General features: G+C 40.3%; 1 protein-coding gene across 3 annotated transcripts; it reads right to left on the reverse strand.

The window, feature by feature from the left end:
• Positions 1–2,359: 2,359 nt before the first annotated feature.
• Positions 2,360–27,652, reverse strand: setd1a (SET domain containing 1A, histone lysine methyltransferase). Of its 3 annotated transcripts, none has more exons than XM_081361937.1 (21): positions 27,615–27,652; positions 26,504–26,648; positions 26,309–26,407; positions 25,906–26,176; positions 24,171–24,295; positions 22,506–22,759; positions 19,396–21,094; positions 17,665–18,657; positions 17,408–17,578; positions 15,663–15,747; positions 15,118–15,278; positions 13,970–14,009; positions 13,596–13,800; positions 13,464–13,516; positions 11,787–13,120; positions 9,113–9,503; positions 8,702–8,880; positions 8,338–8,448; positions 6,721–6,840; positions 6,435–6,572; positions 2,360–4,272 (listed from the first exon to the last, which is right to left on the reverse strand). In XM_081361937.1, the coding sequence occupies exons 2-21, from the start codon at positions 26,639–26,641 to the stop codon at positions 4,099–4,101; spliced, it is 6,741 nt and encodes a 2,246-aa protein (XP_081218063.1). In that variant the 5' UTR covers positions 26,642–26,648; positions 27,615–27,652; the 3' UTR covers positions 2,360–4,098. The 3 variants fall into 3 exon arrangements, with proteins under 3 accessions (XP_081218063.1, XP_081218061.1, XP_081218062.1); XM_081361935.1 differs by having other exon boundaries at positions 11,787–13,123; XM_081361936.1 differs by lacking the exon at positions 27,615–27,652 and adding an exon at positions 27,347–27,467 and having other exon boundaries at positions 11,787–13,123.
• Positions 27,653–27,761: the final 109 nt, after the last annotated feature.

A 27,761-nucleotide genomic window follows, 5' to 3' on the forward strand; every position in this document is an offset into this window, starting at 1 on the left:
CCCCCAATCGACAATCTAGTTTTTTTTTTTTTTTTTTTACATATTAATTAACTTAAACAAGTGACATAAATGAATGAATTAATGACTAATTCAAGACAAGAAAATTCTGATTTCATGATGTTTGCTGCTGTGTCTGCCTGTTTGAGTCATGCGCATAACCTCGCATGCATAGAAAATTCGTGCGTAAAGTCACGGTAATGTTAAGCCATACATCACAAAAATCTGATTTGATCAATGGTTGATGATTTACATTTAAATCAATGAATTTATCCTTTAAATTTAATAATATTCTGAACAGAACAAGAGTAAAAAAATAACTATAAACAAGCCAAAACGAAATAATTTAAAGCGAAAGTGAAATTAAGCGGCATTGGGCTCACGTATCTCTCTCAATAGAATCAAAATGTTTCAACATTCGCAATGTATTTGGATGGTAAACTATTCTTTATTATAGGCTTCTCTGTACTTCACTCACGTTCCAATATCGACGGAAAATCATCCTCTTCACACGCGCAAAAATGTGCTTGGAAACATCACAGTGGAGCGGTGCATACCTGAATGGACGAATTGTACAACTGACTATTTAAACAGAGCAGTGTAATTTTTATATGTTAGGTTGACTATTTTATTATTATATTTTATTACGGCTATAATGAACAGGCTGCAATGTCAAGATTGCAATGCTGGGATGTGTGTGTGTGTGCGTGTGTGTGTGAGGCGCGGGCGCGATCGAACAGTGGAAACATAAAAACATACTCTGTCATGTTCATACATCATTCAAACTGCAGTGTTGCAAAACGTTAGAGGATATTTTGCAAATAATTTATTTTATATGTTTTGTGACAGTTTGTTTTCAGAAGTTTCAAACAGTTAGTAAAAGAGTAAAAAGAAAAGTTAAAACTTTTTATTTAAGTATCTATTTTTTATTAAGTATTTATTTTGTACTAATACATAACCTCATTATATTAATTTATAATGTAACATTATAGCGTGACATTTGTGTCAATAATCGACAAACAGGTGACTCCGCGTGGTGGGAGGGGGCCCCCAAATCAAATTCGGCTTAGGGCCCCCAAAAGGCTCGGGCCGGCACTGCTTCCGCCTCACAGAGGAACATGGTAAAAGAGAGCAAGAGTGACAGAGGTTATTTCTACTGTCTTAGTGGAACAAAATAACAAAACACATCAGTATTCAGAGTCCACAATAGCCCAAATCTACAATAATCTGAAGACAAAGTTTGGAAATGCCACTCAATCTTTGTCGAAATATCTGATATTGCAGAAGAAAAGAAGATGTTCATCCAACTCAGTCCTGCTGGAATGCTGGCCATCTGCCATGATGCAGAGCTTGTCAGTATTCCCAGAGCTTTTGGGAAAATCTATTATAATTCCAACTCCTAAAATTTACTGTCCTTAGGAAAACAATGATTATAATCCTGTGACACATAAAGTCATGAAATCAATGGAAAAGTTTATTATAGAAGAGCTGCCTAGGCATGTGGAGCCATCCTTAGATCACTATCAGTTTCAAGAGTAATCAGTACTAATAATGCTATATTTCTACACTAATGCACCTTGTTTTGAAGCATCTGGAAAGTCTGATTGCCTATGCTAGGCTGGTTTTATTGATTTTAGTTCTGCGTTTAACATGACTCGACCAAATAAGCACATACATTGCTGGAGAAATTAATTAATTTAAAGGTTAATCCTTTTTTTGATTCATTGGCCTGTTTTTAACAAACAGGACACAAGTGAAATGTAATTCAGTGTTGTCTGCTGTTGCAGACATGTGTAAGTTCATCATTTTTTATCATTTTATGAAATTTTCAGATGATTTTGTAATTGTGAATCTGTTTTTGTAGGTTGATGTTGCAGCAGTTTTCTCAACCACGACAAATGTATCCAATAGGGGACAATAAAAAGTACCTTTAAAGTGAAACATGCCATTCTAATGCTGTTATTCTGACTCTCAGTGGGGTGATTTAATTGGATTGTTAAAAAAAAAAAAAAAAAAAAAAAAAGTATTGTCAACTGAAAGTTGCATCAACTATGATGTGGCAGGTTATTCTGCCAAGGCAATTATGTTGCCTAATACAAAGTTTAACAATTTTTTGATTCTTACAGGAGGGGCTTTAAATATTGCCAAAATGGGCCTTAGAAATGCTACGAGTTTCATTTCCTCGCAGTAGGAGTCCCCCCAGCAGTGCCCCTCTGCTCATTCGTGAATGTAACAAAGCTTGATAGGTCATATTTTATTAACTATGTCCTGTCTGACTACTTTAAAGGGGTGCAGTGATTCACATGTTGTAGTTCATACTCTGAAAAATAGGAAAAGAAAAACTGAACGGCAATTATTTTTTAAAAAATATTTTAATGCACCATTAATAAAGGGTCCAACGCATTAATACAAGAGAAATATTGCAAATAATATTAAAACTTTAAATCAAATTAAAAGAAAAAACAAAAAACAAAAACAAAACTGAATGATAGGTATGTACAATTATTTTCTTGCAATGGGAAGTAGGAAAAGGATGAACATATTTACAGACTAGAACCAGTGTGTTTCTACGAGAAACAAACACCTCTACAATATTTACATGTAATTCTTTTTAACTTTTTTGTCCTTTTTTTATGGTTACACTTCAGTGGATCAGTTTTTACTGAAAGACTGCAATAGATCTACATATTTTACAGGTCTTCCTCTCAAAGGAACAGAGTGCTGGCAAGGCCCTCGGACAAAGTGGGTAGGTTGGGGGGGAGGAAGGAAGCAAAGAAGTAATGTGAACACGTCAAATTATGGCAGAGCAGAGAGAGATAGATGACCAGTGATACGAAAGGAAAGAACAGTAGGAACAGACATCCATTTTAGCGACTCCTAGCGCATCTTTCAGGGGACTTAGGACATCAATTTTGTGTTCAAATATGCACACGCAAATGTGATCTTTCAACTAAATGCGCTCTGTGTGTGTGTATATATACATATTTGTGCAAGCATGTTCTCCTTAGCAGAGAGGAGTTACTAGCCCCAAAGTAGAGTGCTTTATCTTAAAACATATACCCCCATTCATTTTTCAGTGGTCCACTAAAATATCAATGGCAAAAGAAAATCCAATGAACAATTCCATCCTTCTGCTAAAATATCAATGTGCGTTTATTTCAGCACACCAAAAAGATGACCACGTCTGTCCTGTCCTTGTATTGCTAAAAACTATTGATGAAAGGGTTATGACTTCATGTAAGGGGTGTTTTAAAATGATGGGAGGTACACATTAACCTCTATAATAACGCTGTAGTAACAACTCATTTATGAAAATAAAATAGCAATGTACAATGTAACTTACAATACTATATAATTTTTAAAGTTATAGAATGCCAGCATGTCATGCTGGAAAAGGGGACATTTTTAATTAAGATCGGTTCAGCTCAGAGGAAGTTTTGAAAAGAAATGTGCGTCAAAACAGCTTCATTAAAATAAAAATAGGCAGAGGTGATCCTACGCAAATAATCTAAAAGAAGGTACAGTGGTAGATCTGACCTAAATGAATGACATGAAAGGACAGGCATCAGAACAGGGATGATAATAAATAAACTAAAATTAATACTCGCTCTCACAACAGGGGTGCAGCATTACACAAGTCTTATATCCATGTCTTTAGGTAGGTCTTTAAAAGTTGCCCTTGAAAAAAAAGACCCAGCACTTTAAGGGTGCCACTGTAATGTGCTGTGCAGAAGTGAGCGGAATATGTGTGTGTGTGTGTGTGTGTGTGTGTGTGCGCAGCTGATTAATAGCGGTATTTCAAAGCATAGACCTTGGCAAAAACAACACCACCAGACACAGCTGCAACAGGAGGAGCGAAATTAGATAAGGGCCAGGGACAGGAGAGAAAAAAAACTTCACAGATGAAACTCTTGTGTTGCGGCAGTGCTGAGAACCCAATGACACTGGACTAAACATCTCGACACCGTGTGTCTGTATAGAAGCTATTTAAAGAGTCTCCCTTCACACACTAACTATGTTTTTGTGCGCTCTGAGAAAAATAGCTTGCGGGCCAGGAAAGCTGATTGGCAAGTCTTGTATTGGGGAAGGACTAGGACACTTTTAGTTGAGGGTTCCTCTGCAGTTCTCCGTGCCGCACAGACATGGGATTTTGTTCTCTTCAATGGGAAACTTGTAATCATACGTGATCTCCTCGTTCACACCGATAGGCTGCTTGGAGTATATGACGATCTTCTTCTGGGACTCGATGGTAATCACTTTGGCATAGCAGTTGGGCTGTGAGAGAGAAGTACATGAAAACATGGCTAAATATGGGTTTCATGAATTACATTCCTTCACACAGGAGATCTTGACATTTTTTAATGTTCCGTTTCTGAGAGTTTGTTCCACTGCATAGCTCTTTGGGGTATGTGTTAAACAAAATCTATGAGCTCATTTTGGGTTGCTGGAGGGGATGATCACCATGGTGCAAACACAAATTCCATTGACACATGGAGCAAGAAAAAAAAAAAAACATGCATCTTTATTGGCTTTTACAGACTATGTAAAGACCAGATGCAACTTTAAGCAAGTCTTATCAAGCAGTAAATAAGCAAATCCAGCAACTGCATGGCAACAGATAAAATGGGGGACAAAAATCTGCTAATCTCTAATCTAGACCACCTGTAAACATTTATAACGGTGTGAAAGACACTTGGGACAGTCAACAGAATTATTACAGGCACAAAAGTTTATCATTTGCATGTGTTTTTAAAAGGTACACTGACACTATGTAACTTTTTTTTTTTTTTCAAAATTCATTTAAATGAGTCAATCCTTCATTCAAAACTTGTTTTTGTCTTACCCTCATTCATTATGGTAAGCCTATTATAAGAGTTTTAGACTATTTTAGACCTGTCGGGATGGTTTTCGTGGGAAATTAATATAAATATAAATACGTATAGTATAAATACGTCACTCGCCCGTGCGTGTCTCGTCATATCCGTAAAACAGAAAAAAAGTTGATGCATGTATGGTGTGGGAGTGACATAGGTTAGTTGTCACAACGGGCGAGAAAGATTGACATGGAGCATGCTAAATCTGGAACCTTCGAGAATCAACATTGGCTTGGCTTTTCGGAGATGGTGAGAACGGATGGATATGAAATGTTGTAAAAGCGGCACGGAGATGGTGTTTTTATCACTCAACAGGTGAGTAACGTATTAAATTGAACAGATAAATTGTCATATGTAGCTCTCTAACAGAGTTATTGTGAAGGGTCATTTCATTATGGTTGTTGTAGCGCTGTGCTGGAATTTATTTTCAAGGCAGTACCATGTCTATTAATGCGTAAAGCTACAGAAACGTCTTCAGTCAGTCAGCTTAAGATCCTTTCCATCTAAGATGGTTATTTCTCTTAAGCCTAGTAGTGAATGTTTCATGCAGAGTAGGATAATCTCCCTTTCTTTAATTAGTTATGAGAAAACCATATTCATCCGCACAGTCACGCAAGGCCGAAACAACCAAAACAATGTTCTTCTGCAAAATGCATGCATTTTTGTTTTTTATTTGCAAGAGAGCCAAAACTTGCATAGTGAACCTTTAAGTCTTGCCAAATTAAACACTCAAATGATTTTAAACCATTCAAGTACATGACAATGAGAAAGAGAACTCAATTCAGTACTTGTGTGCTGTCAGATAGTTTTCTGTGCAGACAACAGAAGCGTGTGTGCAGAAAGCCACCTCTCAAACCGCGAAAATAATGAATTGAGTTCTTTTTCTTGCACTTGAACAAGCAAATACACACAAAATTGTCAAAATGCATGTCTTGAGCATTCTTGTAAACACAGTTGGTTATGTCTTAAGTGAATGTAAACAATTGAGAAAGAAAACATATTTGTATCACGTGTATCAATTTATTGGATCTGTGCATTAGGTCTTAAAGTGACAGCAGCCTAATACTGCTCTGCTGCCTGTGTCCTTAGTGTTAATCAAAAAACAAAACACGATGAGAACATCACTCACTGCTCTTGACTAAATAATCTGTACCGGAATACTACCAAGTTGCCCTTCCTGAAAAACTTAAAGCACTGTTTATTTCATTTGTATCTTTGGTCTATTGTATTTATTTGCGCTATGGTTTGTATTCGTTTATTTGTTCTCATTTAATTTTTGATTGTTCACTTGTCTTTAATAATGTTTTTACTATATTAGTCAGGCTGGTATCTAAATTTTACCCACTGGCCCTTAAATAATCCTTAGCATTGACACCTGCATAATCTTAGTTAACAGTTATTATAGAGCTTCTTCAATTTAATGCTATATTAATGGTTGGTCTATATAAATGTACTCCAAAAACAAGTATCTATTCACATTGGGAGTGGCAGCAATATGTTTATCAGAGGTCATGTGGTACTTGAGATATATGGATATGTATGCGTCACTAGGAGGGTACTTACTGTGCAACAGTGGTTAATAAACCGAGCCAAGTTGCCACACTTGGTGGCATCAATGATGGTGTCATGGTCGACACGGAATAAGTAGCTGCTTCCGATGCCTTCCTGGGCATATCGCTTCTCTCTATTATCAGCCACCATCTACAATTGAAGCAACAAACACAATCTATTAACACCAATTCATCAACAAGCACGTATTCCTCAAGAAGAACCAAACTCACTTCCTAGTATAAATAATTTTTCATTTTCAATTCAAAGCTGTTAGTTGCACTTCAGCTAGAAGGCTCACCTGTCTGATATTCTGTCCCACATATTCAATGACCATCTCATCTGCAGCAATGGGTTCCATGGCAAACAAGCCCCATTCATGGATTCGGCTGCGGCCAAACCTCAGCTTCTTCTTACGGAACTGCAAGCAGAATTCAATCATAAATTTGATGTAAAGATGTATACGATAGACTATGATTACAGGCACAAGAATATTTTATGTACATTAACTAGAATTTAGCCATATACAGATTGAGTTAACTCGATTAAGAAAATATTTTGGTTATTAAATTCTAATTAAGACAGATGCCTGTATTACTCAGAACTTTGAATCACATGCAGACCTTTTAAGGCCCCGATATACTTCGAAATCGAAGAATGAACTGATGTGATGTCATTTTGAACAAAATCAAGCCAAAATTGAAGATTGTTAGAAGTTCGTTTTGGGAGTTTGAAACTGCATGCCAAAGCGAACTTTCCAGAAAAGTTTGCTACAGCTGGTAAACACCTTTGTATTACCATTGGTCCCCGGGCAATTACATAAGAACATCCGCGAGTGAAATGAGACACAGAGACTGTTTTTCATGTTTAATATGGTAAAGCTGCTTGATTTTAAGCAATAATATATATATATATATATATATATAAAGGGTGGATTTTGGAATCAAGGTATTAATCAATATTTTTCCTTCTAAATGTCACATGAGTTGAATGACTTCTCTAGGCTTGTCAGATTTTACTTTGTTATAGAAGTTACCAGTGTGATTACTGAAAGGTTCTTTTCAAGTATTCTCTAATGTCTGTATTTGACATGAATGCAGTAACAGTGCTTGCTCATTTAGCCTGTCTTCCAGAAATGAAATATGGAAAGATGTTTTGTTTAAGAAAGGCCTTCAACATGTCAATACATACATTTGTTTTTCTAGGGTACTCTGACAAATATGCATTCCTATCTGTCCAAACATCAACCTACACACGTTTTTCCAAAACAGAAATAGACATTTTCTCCTAGTAACCACTTGATAAATGGACTGATAAATGCTTTTTACAACAGAAAGCACATAAATCCAGCTCGCTGATTATAATCTGGCTTCCGAGTGAAAAATTACATCATCAAAGACCCATAGGATCCTTTGTGAGAAGTACCTCCATATCCGCTGTACAATAAACCAACTATGTCCGCCCTTTCAAAAACATACAGAGTGCATTCATTAACTCTTTCCACAAGAACATGCAATACAGGAGGTCCTAAGATAAGAAATGCTTTTAAAGGAACACCTTTGAACACATGAACTATATGTCAAAGAGCTTACAGAGCATTACAACAGCCAAAACCTCTGATAAGGAGCCCGTAAAGGTCAATGGCACAGGAGTCAGCAGACTTTATAAAGCTGTTTGGATGGTATGAATTATTCTACAAAGGGTACAAACAGACCTACCCGGTGAACCTACCTGGCTAGATGCCATCCATTATACACGCATTACACTTATTGTTTGTCAAACATTTAATAGAATGCTATGAATTATGCACTGGAAATTTAAAGGGAGTTTCTGGAATAGGAGCGGTGAGGTTATTGTAATCAAAATGTTGATAGTATGATCAAGGTCATGGTCGTGTCAACGAACTAAAGAACTTTACCTTCAGCTGGTTCAGTTTCAGCAGGTCTGAGTCCATCACTGCTTGAGTGCCAATAGCGCTGAGGAGACGCCTCTGCTCGGAGCGCCTTTCAGACAGCAGACGATTCGAGCCCTGTGATGGACAGAGAGTGAGTGAAAGCTGGTCAGATGGATACAAGCCACTGACCCAAACTGTCTGCCATACTCATGCTGAACAAAGAAATTAGTCATTTAGTCAAAAATGTATTTGCGTTAGCACAACTACAATACATATACGTTTAAATCTAAAATGTCTTAACACAACAAACCCACCCCCAAAAAACATGAATAAGGCTTTAATTACAAGTTCAACACACATTTAAGTTGTTAAAACAAAGTGAACCTACTGCAGTATCATAGTCCCCAACTTCCTGCACAGTCACTGGCTGGTCTAGCTCAAGGTAGACGTCTTTTTCCTTGCGGCTGATGGCATAGTAGCCTTCACTGCGAGCACAGCCAGTGACATGCTCTCTTAGCTGCCCATCTGCTGTCTTCTTCTTCCGACGGGGGTTAGGGATGTTGGTGAGTGCAGGCAAGAGGTTAAGGGGCAAAACTTGAGCGAAATCAACTGAGAAGGCAGTATCAGAGTACTCTTAATCCCTTTACTTACTGTCTTAACTAGGAATTTACACTTCTAGCAAACTCAAATGTTGTATAGTGTTACTGCTAATACTGTTGGCTGCTGTATGACCAATAAAAGCTTCTGACTTTGCTTGTATAAACTATACATTTTTGTTCTTAGGCAGCTGTAAGGATATTGGTATGAGGGACCCAGTGTGTGTCATTGAGCCAGTCGGTGCCATGGTCATCTTGCAGCAGTTTTTCGTAGGTGCTCTTCAGGAGTCTCAAATCTTCCTGGTCCAGGCCAGTGTTCCAGATGTCATATAGGATGGTCATCTGCTCAAACTCGCTGCGGTTCTTGTAAGAGGGACGGAGTATAGGATCTGCCACGGGCACGTGTTTGGGCCGCCGCTGAGTCGAAGGGGTCAAGCCGGCTTCCTGAAGAAAAAGTCGTTCGCTCTTTCTAACCTCTTCCTTTTCAAACTCCAGCGATCTCTCTAAACCAAATTCAGAGTCTCCCGAGTCAGAGCTGGAGCTGGAAAGCTCACCAGACTCCAACTGCTCCACATCCACATCTTCTTCGAAATCCTGACAACAGAGTATGTTAGGAAAATGTTAGGAAACAACACAAAAGGGGGATATGGGGGCCACTATTTGGCAAACATATCAGTATTACCCAACAATGAAACAATGCAGAACAGTGGAAAGCAGTTCAAATTCTGTGGGTTTATAGGACAAACTGTTATATCGCAACAGCCTGAAACATGGTGAAATTATTATAGCAGTTACATCCTAACAAAGCTAAGAGCCTTTAAACAAGGATGTAGAACGTTTAGAAAATATGTATACACACTACGCAAGATGATGTTCCTCATACAAGGACTAATGTTGAAACTAGTAGGCAGCTTTTCAAGCTTCAAGCTATTTCAATTTAAAATTAGTTAAGTTACCCCTTAAGAAATAGTTACATTACAAGCAACAAACAAAACGAGCATAAACATACATGCACATCAAACTTTTATTGTTGTTTCGCAATCAGAGCAGCATTTATTTGGCTCAAAAACAATGGGAGCATCTATTTGAGTGAAAGCGTTAAAAAGCAGGGGCTGGCTACACTAGCTGGTCTATGCTGGGCGCGGTTGCGCCTGGTCGTAGTATTAGTTGGTGCAACAGGTGTAAATATTTATCAGAAGGCTGGATGTAGCTAAACCCAGCAAAGAGCTTGTGATTACGAGTCGGGAAGACGTGATTACGAGCTCGTCTCATTCGAGTGCTTTGTCATCAGAAAGAACAGGAATCATGGAGGTCTTGCCTATTTTTTGTGAAAATCTTATTAATATCAAAATAATATTTAGCATCCCATTCATTGACAACCATATAAACATTCACTGCACAGCAAGAATTACCTAAAACAAACTGAATGTAAAAAAATATATGCTACATATAATAGGGATGTGCAAAACTAGTTGACTAAATACTGCTGCTGCAGGTCGACTCCGGCCTCGTTTACACTGCAGGTCTTGATGCCCAATTCTGATTTGTTGCCTTTATCCGATTTTTTTTGACCGTCTGTTTACACGTTCTTTCAACTGTGACCCATATGCGATTCATGCGTTTACACTTGTCATATTATCTGAAACATTGCGCATGCTTTAAGGGTTAAATTATCTTGCACAGATGGACAAACGTGAAATATGATTGATACTAGCTCTGCGATATAAGCAAAGTTCACCAAACATCACCATGATTATGAGGCGGAGGAGGACGAAAAGTGCCACCATAGCAGCGTGCGCATATGCGTCAGTTATTGTGTGCGAGAGAGATCTCAGGACTGGCAGGAGCATATTCTGTTTAAATATTGGCTTTAACGAGGAGCAGTGGATCAGAAATTTTAGGATGAGCAAGCCAACCTTTGATATGTTGTGTCAATGTTTGTCCACATTCCTCTCCTACGACGACACAACGTTTCATCCCTTTGCAGAAGCACATCGGGGTTTCTCTCGTCATTAAACCGCGGAGACGTTGCCTCAGGCCTCAGAAAATCCGATCTGCCTGTTCACATGACAGTCGCATTGGCACATATCGGATTTATTTCCACATATGAATGAGGCCTGAAACCGATGCGATGCATGCGTTTGGTTCCTGTTTACACTGTCATAGAACACATCCGATCTGTGTCACATGAGCAAAAAAATCGGAATTGGGTCACATTTCACTGACAGTGTAAACGAAGCCTTAGAGATACTAGTCATTTACACGTCAAGCTTTTCTTGCGATTTTGACGTCATGTGTACATACTTTTCACACCCAAGATGCGTTCAAACCTGGTTGCCGTGGTAACGAATAACAATACCTTACCGTGCCGACTTAAGTGAACTAACATTTCTTTGAGGAAATCTATTTATAATATGCTATTAGGTTTGAACTTATTGGTCCTGCCTATTGATTCAGTTGATTTGAATAAACATATCTATAACTGCTAACGTTGCTTAAGAGTTTAAGTTTAACATACAATGATATAAAAGGCAAGCACATCACATGTATCTGACCTATTTTTAGTGGCATTCAGTATGGGATCTGACTGTGCATAGATAAACAAGTCTATTTCAAATGGATAGCGTATACAGTCTCTGGGGGCGGGGTTAGACTAGTCGACTGAACGGTTTCAAAATCCCATTTAAACTAATGAAATTAACTAGGGTTGCACACATCCCTAATATATAAAGAGGTTGTATATATAGTAGTAGTTTGTAGCTGGAAAAGTTTTAATGTGTCTAGCACAATCCTCACACGACAATTACAGTAACTGATGTTTAAATGTTAATTCTAGAGAACCAGACATAATCTAGAGAACCAGACATAATCACAAACCTCTAACTTCCGCTTCCTCTGTTTCTTAATCTGTTTCTCCTTCTGTTTCTTAGAGATCTGTAGTTCCTCATTTTCTTTGTCCTTCCTACTTCTCTTCTTGCTCTTCGCTTTCCCCCTCTCTTCCATCTCCATCTCTTTGCTAATTGATCCTTTCCTCTTGTATGGTGGGCCAAGACTCTTGGTCTGTTTCTCAGCCGCGTCCCTGGCTTCGCACAGCAGGCCCAAACCGGAAAGATCCTCGTACAGCTCCGGAGCTTCTCCCCTGGCGGCAAGAGCTTCCCCAATGACCTCTTCGGGTGCTTCCTGAACACCGTGCTGGTTGAGGTCTGCAGGAAGCAGGACGGTGGGGTCCTGTTTTGTCCTCTTTTGTGGAGATGTGAGGTGTGGAGGCGCAAGAGTTTTAGAATAGTTGTGCTCCTGCAGGATGAACAGACCCTCTGGATCCAGGAGTGGTTGACGTGGGTGTGGGGCAAAGAAGTCGCCCTCTTCCTCCTCCAGCTTGTGCTCCTCTGCCTCATCTGAGGTCTCCGTTTCTTCTGAGTCGATATCTGCCTCCGGGTCCATCTTCAGCGCCACATCAGCCAGCACAGACAGATCAGGCTTAGGGGCAGAGGCCAGCTGCAGCAGGCTGGACACTCCCAGCTGCTCCCTGAGTTTCAGCCGCTGCTCCAGCTCCTCTTCATCCTCTTCCTCCACAGCGGGATGCAAATGAGAGCCAGAAACTGATTGGCTGAGTGTCCGAGGGCGGCCGCGTATGCGACCCTTTTGTGTGGTTGGAACAGGGACGGGGTCCTCATAGGCCATTTTGACCAAGGAGGCATGGTCCAGCGGGAGGTTCTGGACCGTGAGACAGACGGGCACAGGGGGCGTTCTAGGCGAGTCTTTGACACGTTTAGAGGAGTTTTTGGCAGTGGGAGTTTGTGGAGATGGAGGGGTACCTGGACTCCTTTTGGGCTCATCAGGCCGCAGGGAACGCACTGGTGGAGGGACAGTAAGAACAGCGGAAGGGGAAGCAGGGGAAGTCAGGGCGTTACTTTCACTGGGACGAGAAGCAAATGGAAGGAGCATTGGGGTGGGTTTGGAGGCGACGGGTGGAGCAGCTGCTGTGGGTGTGCTTCCGGGAGAAGTGGAAGTAGGAATGTCTGAAGCTTGTGAGACAGGAGTGGGAGATGGAGAGGGAGCAGAAGATGACAGAATGGGGGGCTTGACCTCGCTTTCTTCCATTGAGAAAGAAACTGTCTTGCGCCGTTTCTTGAGAGGGGGTAGGAGGAGGATAGGGGAAGAAGGCCGGGGATATGGAGATGATGAAGGCACAGCTGTAGGCGTTTTCTCTTCTTCTGGTAGTTAAAGAAAGAAATAATAAAGTGAACACAAAACTTAATATTTTTGAAAATAAAAATCAGGAGTTTCAAACTATTATACATTTGCTCATTAAAGGGACAGTACACCAATTTTTTTTTTATTCTATCATACTTTACTCACTCTCATGTCATTCCAAACCTGTATTGACTTGAATACAACAAGAATGTTATTAACTGTTTCCATCATTGTTCAAAGCATCTTTTGTGTTCAGCAGAAGAAAGTCATACAGATATGGAATGACATGAGGATGAATAAATGCTGACAATTTATTCTATAACTTTAATTCCCTAAAAAACAAAGTAATCTTTAACTGACCAAGTTTGACCTCCGCAGCAGTAACTGATGACTGGTCAATGCTGGCTTTGTCCCTGTAAAAAACAGACATGAGTCAACTTAGTCCACCGACACAACACTTTTCATTGCAACGGTTCTCACAGAGGGACATACCTTTCGCCCTTTTCTTTGTCCATAGCTACACTGTCCATTGTAGACTCGTCCATTGTATCCAATGATTCACTCTCTGCAGCCTGCTCACCTTCCTCTTCATCTTCCTCATCAGAGGAGGAAGACGATGCCGAGGAGGATGATGATGAGCTCTCAGAAGAAGAGGAAGAAACGCTCTCATCATCACTGTCTGCACTAAAGGCTTCATCTGAGAAACATGAGCAATAGAGAAAATAGTTGGAAATCAAAAACATTGCTCTACAAGATATGATCAGATATACATATAAAAGCCTAAAATTGTTGTGATAATGTGCACATAGCAACAAGAGCCCAAATGAGTGAGCACAGTATGAAAGAAAAACAAGGCGCCTTCATACCTTCTGACTCATCCACTTTGTCACTGTCTTCATCCTCCTCCTAAACATAAAACATGAGGAGTCACCAGTCACAATAATGGCAATACCATGTCTGAACTCATCTGACTGAAATTCCTCCACAGCACTTGAAGACAAGAAGAAATGCTGCCATCTAGCCATTATTTAATGAAAAAACAACAAGTAGAAAAGAATATATTCTGCAAAAAAGGGAGAAATTCTTTCATATTTAAAACCAAAAGTTTACAATGGCAATGCTCTCATGGGCATCCCACAATGTATAGTGACACTATATGGGAGAAAAAAGTATAAATAAAATATAGTAAATAAATATTGATCTGTCAGTCAAGAACAGTTAGGTATTCAAATATCTACTTAATCTATCTAAAGAGATTAATCTAATTGTAATGTATGTTATGTATTTCTGCATTAAAATTATTAGAACAAATATATAATCAAAATATTACCATTATGATATTCAATTTATTTTTTACATAAAATATGAATTTCTCAGTTTATAAGGTTGTTCAGATACGTTAGTTCAATTCAATTTAGAACAGATTTGTTATGGTTAATTAAAACTATTTTTAAAAAAGTATAAATCTGAAAATAAAATATAAATATTAGACGAAAAACTTTAAAAATGGAAATGTTTCCTTGGAAACTAACAAAAAAAATAAGTTTAGTAAAAACTAAAACTGAAGCTAAATAGAAATATATAAAACTAACAAAAAATAAAATAAAAAGCACATAACACTACTAAAACTAAAATTAAAATGGAACCTGAAAATTTTAAAAATAAAGCTTATTCAAAAATAATAATAAATACTACAATAATATTTAAATTATATTAAAATAACACTGATTTAGAATGATTCACCAGGAGATCAGAAGTCAGTAAATTGACTATGAGCACATGAGCTCTGTGAAACGTTCGCAGAACCCAGCTCAAGTGAAGAGGAGCCTTTTAACTTGCCAACAAGGCATGCATTTTAAAAACATAATGAGCCTCTGCAATTCTCTGGTGCAGGCCATGTGAGTGGCATTCTTTGCGTAATGCTCAAGTTGTAATGAAGTAATGGAACGCTCTAAACCAGCCTGTGTCCACTACTACACACAAAAAGGACAGATTTAATGACATACAAACCAACCTTCTCAGAGGAACCATCTGATGTTTCTTCTCCCTCGCTGTCTAGGTCGTATGGTTTACGCGCCTTGGCTCTGCTCCTCCTCCTGGCTGCTCCTCTGTCTGCCACACGCCTCTCCTCTGTTCTTCCTGTAGCAGTGTCTGCAGATTTCCCCTGATAGGAGTCTGAAAGAGAGAGAGAGAGAGAGAGAGAGAGAGAGAGAAAGAGAGAGAGAAAGATTGTACATAGAAAGGAAGTGTATATATATATATATATATATATATATATATATATATATATATATATATATATATATATATATATATATATATATATATATATATATATATAGAGAGAGAGAGAGAGAGAGAGAGAGAGAGAGAGAGAGAGAGAGAGAGAGAGAGAGAGAGAGAGAGAGAGAGAGAGAGAGAGAGAGAGAGAGAGAGAGAGAGAGAGAGAGAGAGAGAGAGAGAGAGAGAGAGAGAGGTTATAAAAGAATAATAATGTAAACGTCAAAAAGAGAATTTCTGTGAGTTAATGCAAGCTCTAAAACAGCATAAAGAGCATACCTTCATCTTCCTCATCGGCTGGAGTGGAAGGCCTGACCTTCAGCTCATCACCCTCGACAAGCTCCTGAGGCTCCTTCCTCTTGACCTGAAGAACACATTCCTCGTTAGTAACATCATTTTATATAGGATTATTTTCAAACCAAGGTAATGAAGTGTGCCTGCCTTGTTAAAACCATTCAATTTTAAGTATGGTTAAGTATCTGCTTAAGTCAGGCAGGATGTATTGATTGTTGTTTCCTGGTCCAAGTGGTCTGTTCCACTACTCCGTCTCAACTAGTACTATTCATTTATAGCAAGATTACTTTAACTTTAAGCTAAGATTTTAAAAACTCAGGGTGTACACTACAGTCTCTGGGCTCACAGCGTCCCGGACAACAATATTTTAACAATTCAGAAAAGATTAATCACTGACTAGCCAACAGAGATTTTGCTATGGATATAAAGGCTAAGATTATGATTTTTCGATCAGTATGTATTAGGGGTGTAATGATACCCTTATGTCACGATTCGGTACATATCACAATACTGAACTCACAATACAATATTATTGCGATACTTCAAGACATAAAAAAGTTAGGAAGATGAAGAGGAAGGTGAGCAGGCTGCAGAGAGCGAGTCATTGGATACAACTGTTGATTAAAATGCTAAATTTGATTTTACATTGTGGGTGTAAATGAATAGGCTTAGACTTGGTGCTGGTATCCCAATGCACAGGACAATTGTGACACCAGAATAAAAATATTTATGATTCTGAAGCTGAAAATACAGAATAATTTTAGACGAATATGTTTGCACTCTGTCACTGACTAGATATGTTTAAAATAATGTAGGCCACTTTTTATTGGTAACATAAGGACCCACAAATATTCCCCCATTGCATTATTATACATTTTTTTCAACATCATATATAGTAGTTTAATGTAGTACCGACACTAAAACTCTGTAAACCTTTTTTTTTTTTTTTCTCACACAGAAATTTTCGTTTTGGGTGAATTATACACAATATATATTGTCATTATCCATGATACATTTTGATGCATTTTTGTATTGCGATATATTGTTACAACATATATTGTTACACCATACTAGTATTATTTGTCATTTGCTTTTGTGATTGCTAAAGCTTTTGGACCGTGGTGATGTCAGACTTAACTGGATATTGGCAGCTGAATCGGTGTCAGGCAATAAATGTGACATTTTCAAATGTTTTTGGTATTACTTAAATAACCCAACAAGATTTTTTTTTTTTTTTTGTCGGCCTACCTATAAAATAATGTTCTCTGTTGTTTGCAAATATGGATCCGATTTGAGCTTCGGTTTATTTTATTAAACATTTGTCCTTTTGCAGACTGTATGCAAACATGTGAGTTGTATTTGAATCAAAACTATGACCATGAGGAGAGAATTACTAATATATGCCTGCACTATTTCTGTCAAATGGACGATTATGAATAATTATGTCCAAAATAATCATTTTTATAATTATTTACGTAAATTAGCCCTAGAAAACCTACAATGTTTTTCTTTAACATGTATTGGAGGTCATTTGTTTTGTGTGGATATATTCATTCATTTTAACATGGTGATTGCATAAAGGGTAAGGACTGGTTCAAGACCAATTTGAAACTTCCATTTAACGGCCACTAGGGAGTGAAATTCAATGAATATCAGAGGTATGTGAATATAAGAGAGAGTGGAAAGGCAATTTAATTTTTAGATGTTTAAGAGGTGGTAAAGTCAGGCACCTTAAAAGAAGGCAAGCGCAAGGCTCCCCGCAAGGAGAAACCCTCCATGCCTCCACTCTTGGCCCAGTCTACCAGAGACATAAGTGGCTCTCGAGGTCGGTTGCTGGTCTTCTCATCCTTCTTGTCTTCCTCGCGCACCACCGCAACTCCCCGCATGGCTGTCTGGAATGGCTGTGCAGACGAGAGCAAGAGGTGGCATGGTTGAAGAACAATGTAGGTAATTCAAAACAAATATGAAGAAAACTCTCTGATGTTACCTTAGCTTTTCTTTCCTTGCGGTCCCACCACTCATCAAAGGTGCCAAAGGCGACGTTCTCCACCATCTTGCGGTTCAGGTCCCTCTGCATGATGTTCTTCATCTCCTCAATCAAAGCTGCCAGTACCTGCTGCACTACGGCCTCGCAGGGGTTGTGGCCCATTATGGCCATCTGGTCACCTGCTGCTGCGTACAGCTCTCCATCCACACCAGGCACTGTGCCGAAGCCAGGTGGAGGATAGTGGGAAGGAAACTGCTGGGGTGGTAGGTGAGGAGGCCAGGGGCTGTGGGGAGGAGGGATGGCATGATGATGCGGAAGCTGGGCGGCGTGAGGGTCCGGGTAGGCGTACGGTAAGTGAGGAGGGATGTAGCGGTGGTCCTGGTCGTAGTGGGAGGCAACATTCCCATCTTGGTCCATGTATGGGTGGTGCGGATGTACATGTGGAGGGGGAATTGAATGGAGGTGATATGACGGGGGATATTCAGAGGCAGGTGGGACTTCTCCAGGTGGTGCCGTAGTGCTATTGGAGGAGGCCATTCGCATCTGGTGGAGACGACTGAGCATGTGCGTCTGCATCTGGAATGACATGGGCACTCCACCACAATACTGGCTCATGAGCTCCATGGAGCTGGCATAGTCGTACATATGGTGCGGCAGCGGAGGAGGGTACTCCGGGTGCAACTCCATGTGAGGAAGCGGAGGAGGTATGCCAGGTGGCGGAGGTGGCTGCAGGGAGAAGCCGGGCAGAGGTGGAGGAGGGAGGTGGGGAGGGTAAGACGGGATGGGCAGAGGTGGCATGGTGGCGCTGAAGTGCTGGCTGGTGTCAGGAGCGGGGCTTGCAGAGGGGTCTGGAGTTTGTGAGGGGAGGGCAGATTGCGAGGAGGTGGCTGGTGAAGAGGACGAAGAGGCAGCGGGATGGGGTGTCGCTGTGGTGATGGCATTGTCATCTTCATCGGATATTTCCATATCCTCCCCAGAGGAGTGAGGAGATGGCTGAGGAGAAGAGATTGTGAAGATTGCAGTTTAAACACTGTGTGGGAGGAGGACATTTTCAAGCTTGAATCAAATATATTGGTGCAACGAAACTGAGAAATAATACTCAGACACTGCGCAAAGGAACATGGTAGAGACAACCAGAGCACAAAAAAAAAAAGAGCAAAAGCATGTCAGTTTTTACTTCTGTTAGCTTACTGGTTCATTTACAGCATGTCAGAATTACTATAGTTATAAAAAATAAAATGTCAGCAGCTTCAACAGATAAAAGGATAGTTCAACAAAATTTTAAATTCTTTATTTACTCACGTTCATGTTATTCTAAACCCATTAGACTTTTGTTCATCTTTGGAACACAAATGAAGATTTTTTAAATATCGACGATACTCAAAAAAGAACGGCTGAGCTTCCTTTTAACATATTTGTTGCATATTTGTCAAAGGCTGTATGCCAAATCTAAGAAAAATAAGTAAAAACTCAAACAGTATTTTGGCCTCTGGAGATAAAACGACTAATACAATATTTAACCCAGTGTTCGGCTAGTAAACCACACTTCTGCTGTGTTTTAGCCTGTCAACTTATTGTTGGGCAACTCCAACTAGTTGAGATCCACATCACAATATAATCAATGCTACCTGTTTCTTAGTTTATTGTACGGACTCAATATTTTCCTGCTATCAAAAAAAAAAAGAAGCTCATAGATCCATAATCCATCCAAATGCAACCGGGGGGACTCACCTGTGTCTCTCCATTGTATGTGGGTGGGGTATGTGGAGCCCTGTGTGTATCAGAGGTTGTGTGCTCTTCCTGAGGTGGCGGCATTTGGCCCTGAAGAGACTCGGACACTAAACCGTGCATGGCAGGAGTGGAGGAGGCCACCTCTGGAGGAGTTTTCCTGCCTTCACTTACTCCACCACCTTGCCTCTTGCTCCTGCTGCGACGTCCATCTTTCTCTCCTCTCCTCCTCTGTTGGCATCCCTCGGTCTCTCCTTGTCTCTTGTGACTAGGCCGTTCTCCATTCTCCTCTCTGAGTTTGTTCCCCCCTCCATCTGTGTTCTCGTCTGTTTTTCCTCTCTCTTTGTCCTCCTTCTCATCGTCCTCATCATCTGAGGCAAGAAAGGAAAACTTGGCCTTTTGTTCCTTCAGCAACATCTCAATACGTGAGTCCAAGCTGCTACTGTGGTGCATGAACGGCAGGCTCTCATTAGTGGAGTCTGGTTCCGGGGAGGAGTCACGTTGTGGAGGAGGCGGAGAGAGGGATGCTGTGGAAGAGGGGAGGTGGTGAGGCAGGGAGGTTGAAGACGGGGAGGTGGAGGACGACGGTACGGAGGCGTGGGGAGGCGAGGAGGTCGGAGGCGGGTGGGGTGGTGTGCTGGGATGCCGTTTAGGTTTGGTCCACTGTTCTTCTCGGATGGGACTGTCCTGGCCGAAATCAAGAGAGCCAAGGGTTTCGGCCACAGCGGCCGCGATGACGGAGGCCGGCGGGAGGGGAGGAGGTGGAGGCGGCGGCGCCAGGGGTGTGTGGTGAGAATGAGCACGGTAGTCATTGTCCATACTACCTCCCATTGCAAAACCCCTCTCGCCGGCACCTTGCTGAGGATGAAAGGCCGGTGAGGGTTCCAGCCGGGAGGAGGAGGGTGTGTCGTAGGGGGACAGGTCTTTAGATGACGAGTATCCTCCATAAGAGGAGGTGGCAGAGGGAGGGGAGAGGCTGTTGGATGAGTTGTGGCTGGAGTTTGAGTGGCCTCCGTAACGCGGATCAGAGCTGTTATAGTCTCCTTCTCTGTCTCGCTCCCATTCACGGTCTCTGCTACTCCTCCGCCGACTCGACCCACCTCCACTGCTGCTGTGGTGGTTGTGGGAGTGATGGTGGTTCCGGTGCCTTCCGTGATCTCCTGAGCGGGAGCCTGAACTGTCCCGCCGGTACCCCCTGCCGTCTCTGTCCTCTCGCCGGTCGGGATGATGCGAGTGGTGCGAATGGTAGGATTTAGAGGTGGACGAAGAGTTAGTATCCTGTTGAAAGTGGTAAGAGGAACGACGGGAGCTTATCCCGCCTCCATAGCGCCCTCCTGAGTCTCTCTCTCGATCCCTGTCCCTGTGACCCCTATCTCTGTCTCTCTCTCTGTCAGACAGAGGAGATGGCTCAAACTGAGGCCCTGGAGGTGGCATGGGTGGATGTAGTGGCATGTGCATCCCTGAACCTCCAACATTGGGATACGGATAGGGAGGTTCATTAGGTCTGAAAGGTGCAGATGAAGGATATCCCGGCCGACCCCTGTGGAACACGGAGGGTTCTTGTGGAGGTGGAGCATGTAGGTCTTCATGAAAGCGAGGGGGCTTGAATCCTGATGATGAAGAGACCGCTGAAGAGGAGCAGGAGGAAGATGGAAGCATATCCTGCTGGGGATAACTCTGAGCGCTGGTATATCCACCATGCCTGAAAGAAAAAAGGAGGGGATGTTTTTTTCAATTTGCTAAAGAAGCTTAAAGAGCAACTTGCAGGTAAAAAAAAAATCTAAATGAATATATAACCGTGTATGAAAATACCATATGAAAAGATAATGCAGGATTTAAAATGTTTTAAAACGACATAATGACACCAATTTAGTAGATAAAGTGAGCGTTTCTTTGACTGCTCGTACAAGCCGCTTTTTTTTCAACATCGCGTCATTTTACGTCACACGAGGGAGACGTGTGCTGTGCTCTGCCGCAGCTCAGTGCAGAGTAGGTTGGTATTCAGTAAGAGCGGTCGTGAGACAGTGTGTTTTCAGTAGTTTTTGTATTTCAATTTATCATCGTCACTATCATCGTAGTGCGGTTCCTTCAGTGTACGCATCTTCGGGTTCTCCCGCTGGATGTAGGCGCGAGCACAACATCAACTGGCAAACGCAATGTAAGCGGAACGAAACTGAGCTAACAGTTACTCGTTATTGTGTTTGTGTGGACCGTTTATCAGTTTGGACCAGTGCAGCGCGAGCCTGATCAAGCAACACTAGCCTAACTGCGAGGTAAATAAAGAGTTCGCCACTGAAGTAATAACATCGCTGCGAGATCTAGTGAGAAATATTCACATTTCTCCGTTATTAACGAATCAAACAGCGCTGACGTGAAAACCAGGAATAAACATTGTGCAATGAATGAACGAACTATCCAGTGTCCACAGATCAGCAACATTCACCATGGCTTTACTGTAGTAACACTAACTGCAACCATGGAAGTTTGGCATTTTCCACTAAGGCCCAGTATGCATCCACCTCCCTGCAACACTGACTTTCCTCAGCTGTAAACATTGCCTCGCATTTCCCACACAAGCACCTATGGAACAAAAAATGTATCATGAATAAATATCTCTCTGTCTCTCCATGAGAAACTGCTAAGTTATATCACGTAACGTTAGTCTGGGCGGATATTAATGAGCATGACAAACGCCTGATCAAAGCTTAGTTTCTGTTATTGTAAGTTCCAATATGTTCTGTCTAACATTAATCCTGGCCTGTCCCTGCTCTCTTGGCAGCCTAGCAGGCTCATAATTGTATGGCTGTGGTCCGTAAACAATTTCCTCAGCGTCCGAAATGTCATTGCAATCCATATTTCCCTGTTGTGTGAATCGACCGCTCTCCCTCGTGCTACGTCACGACTCTCGCCCGTCACGCCCATTTTCAGATGCGGAAGTAAAATTTTCTCACAAAAACGACTCCAGAAGCCACTGTAGCATATTTATAATTTTTTTTTAAAGAAAATCTAGTTCCTACATTATTTTTCTATACATTGACTTGTTGGGTCTTCTAACCTGCAAGTTGCTCTTTAACCAAGGAAATATTCCTTTTAAATGTAAATTAGGCACCAACCTGCCCACAGAGTAGCCCGAGTCCTGGGAGAAAGGGGTCCCAGAGCGAGGGGTATAAGGGGTGCCCCCACCCTGTGAAGAAGCAGAGGAACCCGGTGTATAGGGTCCCCCCATTGAGGATGGAGGGGTATCTAGGCGCTGTTCTCCAAACCCAGTTTCCACAGAACAGGGGGTGGTGCTGCCAGAGTTGAGAGGCGCAGCAGCAGCAGGAGCTGCCGTCTGGTCTGTGGAGAGCCTCCGTCGGATATCAGACGACTAATAAAAGAAGACAAGAAATAACAGCATTTAGAGAGGATAAAAAAACTTTTTTTACAAATTTTTATTTATCCTTTATTTTACCAGGATAGTCCCATTGAGATATAAAATCTCATTTTCCAAGAAGTCCTGGCCAAAATGGCAGCACAAAAAGTTTCACATAAACAACATACAAACAGAAAACTCAGAATCTTACATAAAATTATATCCAGCACTCATAAAATAACAACAAAAGCTACTTAACAAAACATGCAAACGTTGTAAAATCCCTGAGTAAAATCAGCTCTGATTTAGTCCAGTAATGGAGAAGGTCCGTAAGTGAAGTAATAGCTTCACTGAAAGCCGAAGGGGGACGACAACATCCAACAACGATGATATCTGGACCATTTAAAAAAAAGTAATTTAATTGCTAAAAGTTCAAAACAGTTTGGTTTGCTGATGGATAATATACAAGTGCAGTTTAGCTTAGACTTAATATAAACTGCAACTCCACCACCTTTTTTTGTTCGATCCGATCTAAAAACATTATATCCCTCAATATGTATCATAGTATTGGGAATTGACTTATTTAACCAGGTCTCCGATAAAACAATAATGTCAGAGTTCGTTGAATAAGCCCATATTCTTATTAAGTCTATTTTGTTTACCAGACTGCGTACATTGAGGTGAAAAAGACGCAAACCACTACTAGACTTGAACTCAGCAGGAGTTTGAAATAAAAATTAGTGATGCATATTATCGGTTATTGTTAAATGTATTGGTCGATATTGTCAATGTGTGATTTTTACATTTATGATATTCACTGTCATTTAACACAAACAAAAGTCAAAATTCTTTATAAACACTATAAATTAATCTCAAAATGATATTTCAGACTGCAATTGTTTGTAGTGTTTTACTTTTCACTTACGTTAATGAGCGAATGTGATCAAAAGTGACAAAATACATTTATAATGTTACAAAAGATTTTTATTTAAAATAAAGGCTGTTCTTTTGAATTTTCTATACAAAGAATCCTGAAAAAAATGAATCACAGGTTCCACAGAAAATATTAAGTAGCACAACCGTTTTCAAATACACCGAAGAAGCGATCTTTCCTATCTTCTGCAGAAACAGTTTTCCTCTGCACTGTATTTGGAAACTCTCAAGAATGCACTGTAAGAGGCTTGATAGCTCTTTGTCTTTCACACATTTTGTGGTTCACCCATGACCATGATAATAACACAGGCATGGGTATTTGAGTGACTGTAATGTGTAAAATAAACTACAAGCCAACTCAATCCAATGAAGGCCACTGGGCTTCAAGGACTCCAAGAAATGTTGGCTGGTAACCGCACACAGTGGCATCACTTATGGGAAAGCAAAGCATTCTTTCCAGTGTAGCTGAGCTAAGATTTGTTTGTGTACTCACCGTATCCGGCTGTGTTGGGGCTGGGGGCTGAAATTTCTCCGTGAGAGCTTTGCCTCCAGTCGGCACTGTCTGAGGGGTGTATGAGCCACTCACTATCAAGTCATAGTACTTCATCCTCTGTTGGCCTAGAAAAACATGCACACAATTTGAAAGTTTCATATTTTCATGAAACGACGAGATGGCAGGATATAAACAAGCATTATTCTAAAGTGTGTTTTGACTTTTCTATGCAAACAGGAATGCACACAATTACAATTTGATGTAAATACTTGTACAATAAATAAAACTAAAATCAAACATTTTAAATGCTACAAATAAATTCTTCTCTGACATCAGAACGCAAACAAAATAAGTAACATAACATAAATAACAGCTTTAGAAAGGAGCACGAGTTTGTCCAAGTTGTCGGGGATGAGTGAGCTCCGTGACTTGCTCACGGCCTTTGAGAAAATGCACTCCGATGGAGAGGATGTGGAAGCTAAGTTAGAAATTTCGTGCAGTAAACAGGGTAATAATTTAGCTTCCACACTCCGCATGAACACTTGGATATGGCCTAATATTAGCGCACATTTAACTCGGTTATCGTTAACATTAGAGCAAGCAGCCGTGTAAAGTGGCTAACATTAGGCTACTACATACATATTTTAAATGATAAGTTTGAGGTCACATGTCACCTTTTTGTGGTCATTCTTTACCGTCGAAATGTTCCCACACTTTCGATTTTCTGCCCGACATATTACCGCATGGACCAGCCGTGTTAACGATCTGTCACTGCATGACTTCGCCAAATCCTTGGAGTTTTTTCTTCGACTACCCGACTAATTAAAATTGAGTCTACCAAGCCTCTTCTCACTGACTAACGTTTAGTCGACTATTAGGGAGCAGCCCTAATTTTAAGTGAGCATTAGATGACAGAAAAGGTCATCTAAATGTAAAAAGGGGGGAAATGAGTATGCAGAATTAAATATCCAATATTGATCGATACCAATAAGTAAAAATATTTTTTTTTTATATCCCCTGATAACCAATATATTTTGAATCAATACTGGCAAGAGACACAACACATTGTTTTACTATCAGAGTTTTTCAAATTTACTCAACATCTAAATAGACACATTCTAATTCAGCTCAAACTTGTATATTTTATACCATATTAATGCTTGTCAATTATTTTTGCAAATAGACTATTTTCTTCTAAGATAAGAAAGCCAGTCATTTCTTCTACATTTTAGTAAGCAGAAGATATATACAACCGTCCAAAAGCTAAAACAGAAATATTGTAAAACATAATTTAAAAGAATGATTTTCTATTCTAATATATTTAAAAATATTATTTATTCCTGTGATAGAAAAGCTGACTTTTCAGCATCATTACTCTTCAGTGTCACATGATCATTCAGAAATCATTGAAATATGCTGATTTGATGCTCAAAAAACTATTATTATTATAAATGTTGAAAACAGTCATGCTGCTTAAAATTTTCGTGGAAACCGGGATTCATATATCAAGTTCAAAAGAACAGCATTTATTAAAAAAATCTTTTGTAACATTATAAATGGCTTAACTGTCACTTCTAATCAATTGATTGTATTTTTGGCTAAATAAAAGTATTAATTTAATTCAAAACAAAAAAAATAAATCTTACTGACCCCAAACTGTTGAACGGTAGCATATATAGAAAGTACTAACAGAATATTAATGATCAAAGACAATAATTTAAAGAGAGAGACGCACCTTTGATATCCAGCTGGACATGGACAATGTTTCCCATGACAGAAGTGTTGTGCAGGTGTTTGACAGTGTCTTTGGCCCCTCTAGTGCTGGTGAAGAGGACGCGGGCCAAGCCCAAGTGCTTCCGGGTCTTGGGATGAAACAGAATCTCCATTTCCTCAACTTCACCAAACTTGGCGCACATCTCCGCCAGGAACGGTTCCTTGATATTATCATTCAACCTCGCAAATGTCACTTCCTTAAGTGGTATAGGGCCTACATAATACTCATCCAACTATGACAAAAAAAGGGGAAATTAAGAAATGTGTTAGCATGCAGAATACAAAAAAAAGACAACAAACAAGAACAAAGAGCTCACACCAGAAAAGAAGCACGACACATTGAAATGTTAAAAAGAAAAGCATACCTTAAATTTGGGCACTGGCAGCGACAGCTCAGTGTGTCTAGACCAGATTCTGCGGGGTCTTGGATCACGCAAGTCCCCCACAGGTGGGAATCCTGAATCCTGAATATAGGCAGAACACACACAATCTTTACATAATCAAATATCCATACACAAAATGTATATATACATTGCATATATATATATGCATGTCCATACCGGTACACTAAAGTGAATCCCATCATATCTGTAGATTTTCTGAGCAACCCGTCGGAGAGCAGGGTCTTGTACAAGCTTATAGCTCTTCCATTGCAGACTGAGAGTTCGCTGAGTGTCCGCCCCGCTGTCCGGATCCATGCTATCACTGCAGAGACAGAGAGGAGACTGAGATGTTGTGCAGATGCTCACATCACTCAATGACTCATGTTGAAGTCGCAGCGAGAAGAGCTTTTCACTTATGGCTCATTCACTTAACCAGGCAACCAATCTGACCGTGTCCACATGCAGAACAGCCACTAACACTTTAATCTTGAAGACCTGACAGTGTAATCATTAGAACAATAACAGCAAACAATGGGGAAAAGCAACATACTATACAGTTGCACATGAAAAGTTTTCACTTTCTTTAAAAACAAACACAAAGAGGCCTCTATATAGGGAGCTATAATTCGTTGTCACCTCTTTATTATGACATTCTCTAATATTTTGTTTTCAACCTGACAAGCTGATCTGACATCCCTTATATCCGAGTTAAAATGTCACATTTATCATATATTAAAGTGTAGGAAATATAAATACGACTTACTGCTGCCTATTACACAGTAATAAGCAAGAAGAAATGCGGTTATAGTGTAAAATGCATTATCTGACATATCGACTAGCAACAACAACAAGCTAACATAATAAACACTGAAGCTGCTAGCTGCACACAGCGCGAGCAAGCTGAAGTTCAACTTAAAAATTATGTGTCAGGGAAAATGCCAATTACTTCTAGCAAACGAATCGACACAAATTTCCGATACCAAAATGAATTATTCCTACACGGTGTCTGAAAACACTCACACAGCCGAGAGCGCGTCTTGAGGAGGTTTGCCCGCTCCGACAGCCGCTAGCTCGCTACAGCTAGGCCTGTGTCGGACGGGGAAAAACAGACAATCCTTAGTTAAAATCTAGCTCCGTTTTGATGTGTGCGCCCTAAATCTGATGTAAAACGGTGTCGCTTGTATTCCGGTGCAATATCGATGCGACAAAATTCTTTAAATTCCGCCAGAAAATGAAATGTACTATAAAAGAATAACATAATACAGTAAGCGGCCATCGCGTAACTAACCTGAGAGCCTCGCCTGCTCGCCATCAGTCACTAGAAATATTTAGCCGTTGCATTGGCACTCGTACTTTCCACATAATTCACGACTATGTGGCTTTGCTATACATTATTTATTCAATTATGTTAAAATATATTGTGACTATATGTTTT

This window comes from Scardinius erythrophthalmus (assembly GCF_964197995.2).
Source record: "Scardinius erythrophthalmus genome assembly, chromosome: 1".
NCBI lineage: Eukaryota > Metazoa > Chordata > Actinopteri > Cypriniformes > Leuciscidae > Scardinius > Scardinius erythrophthalmus.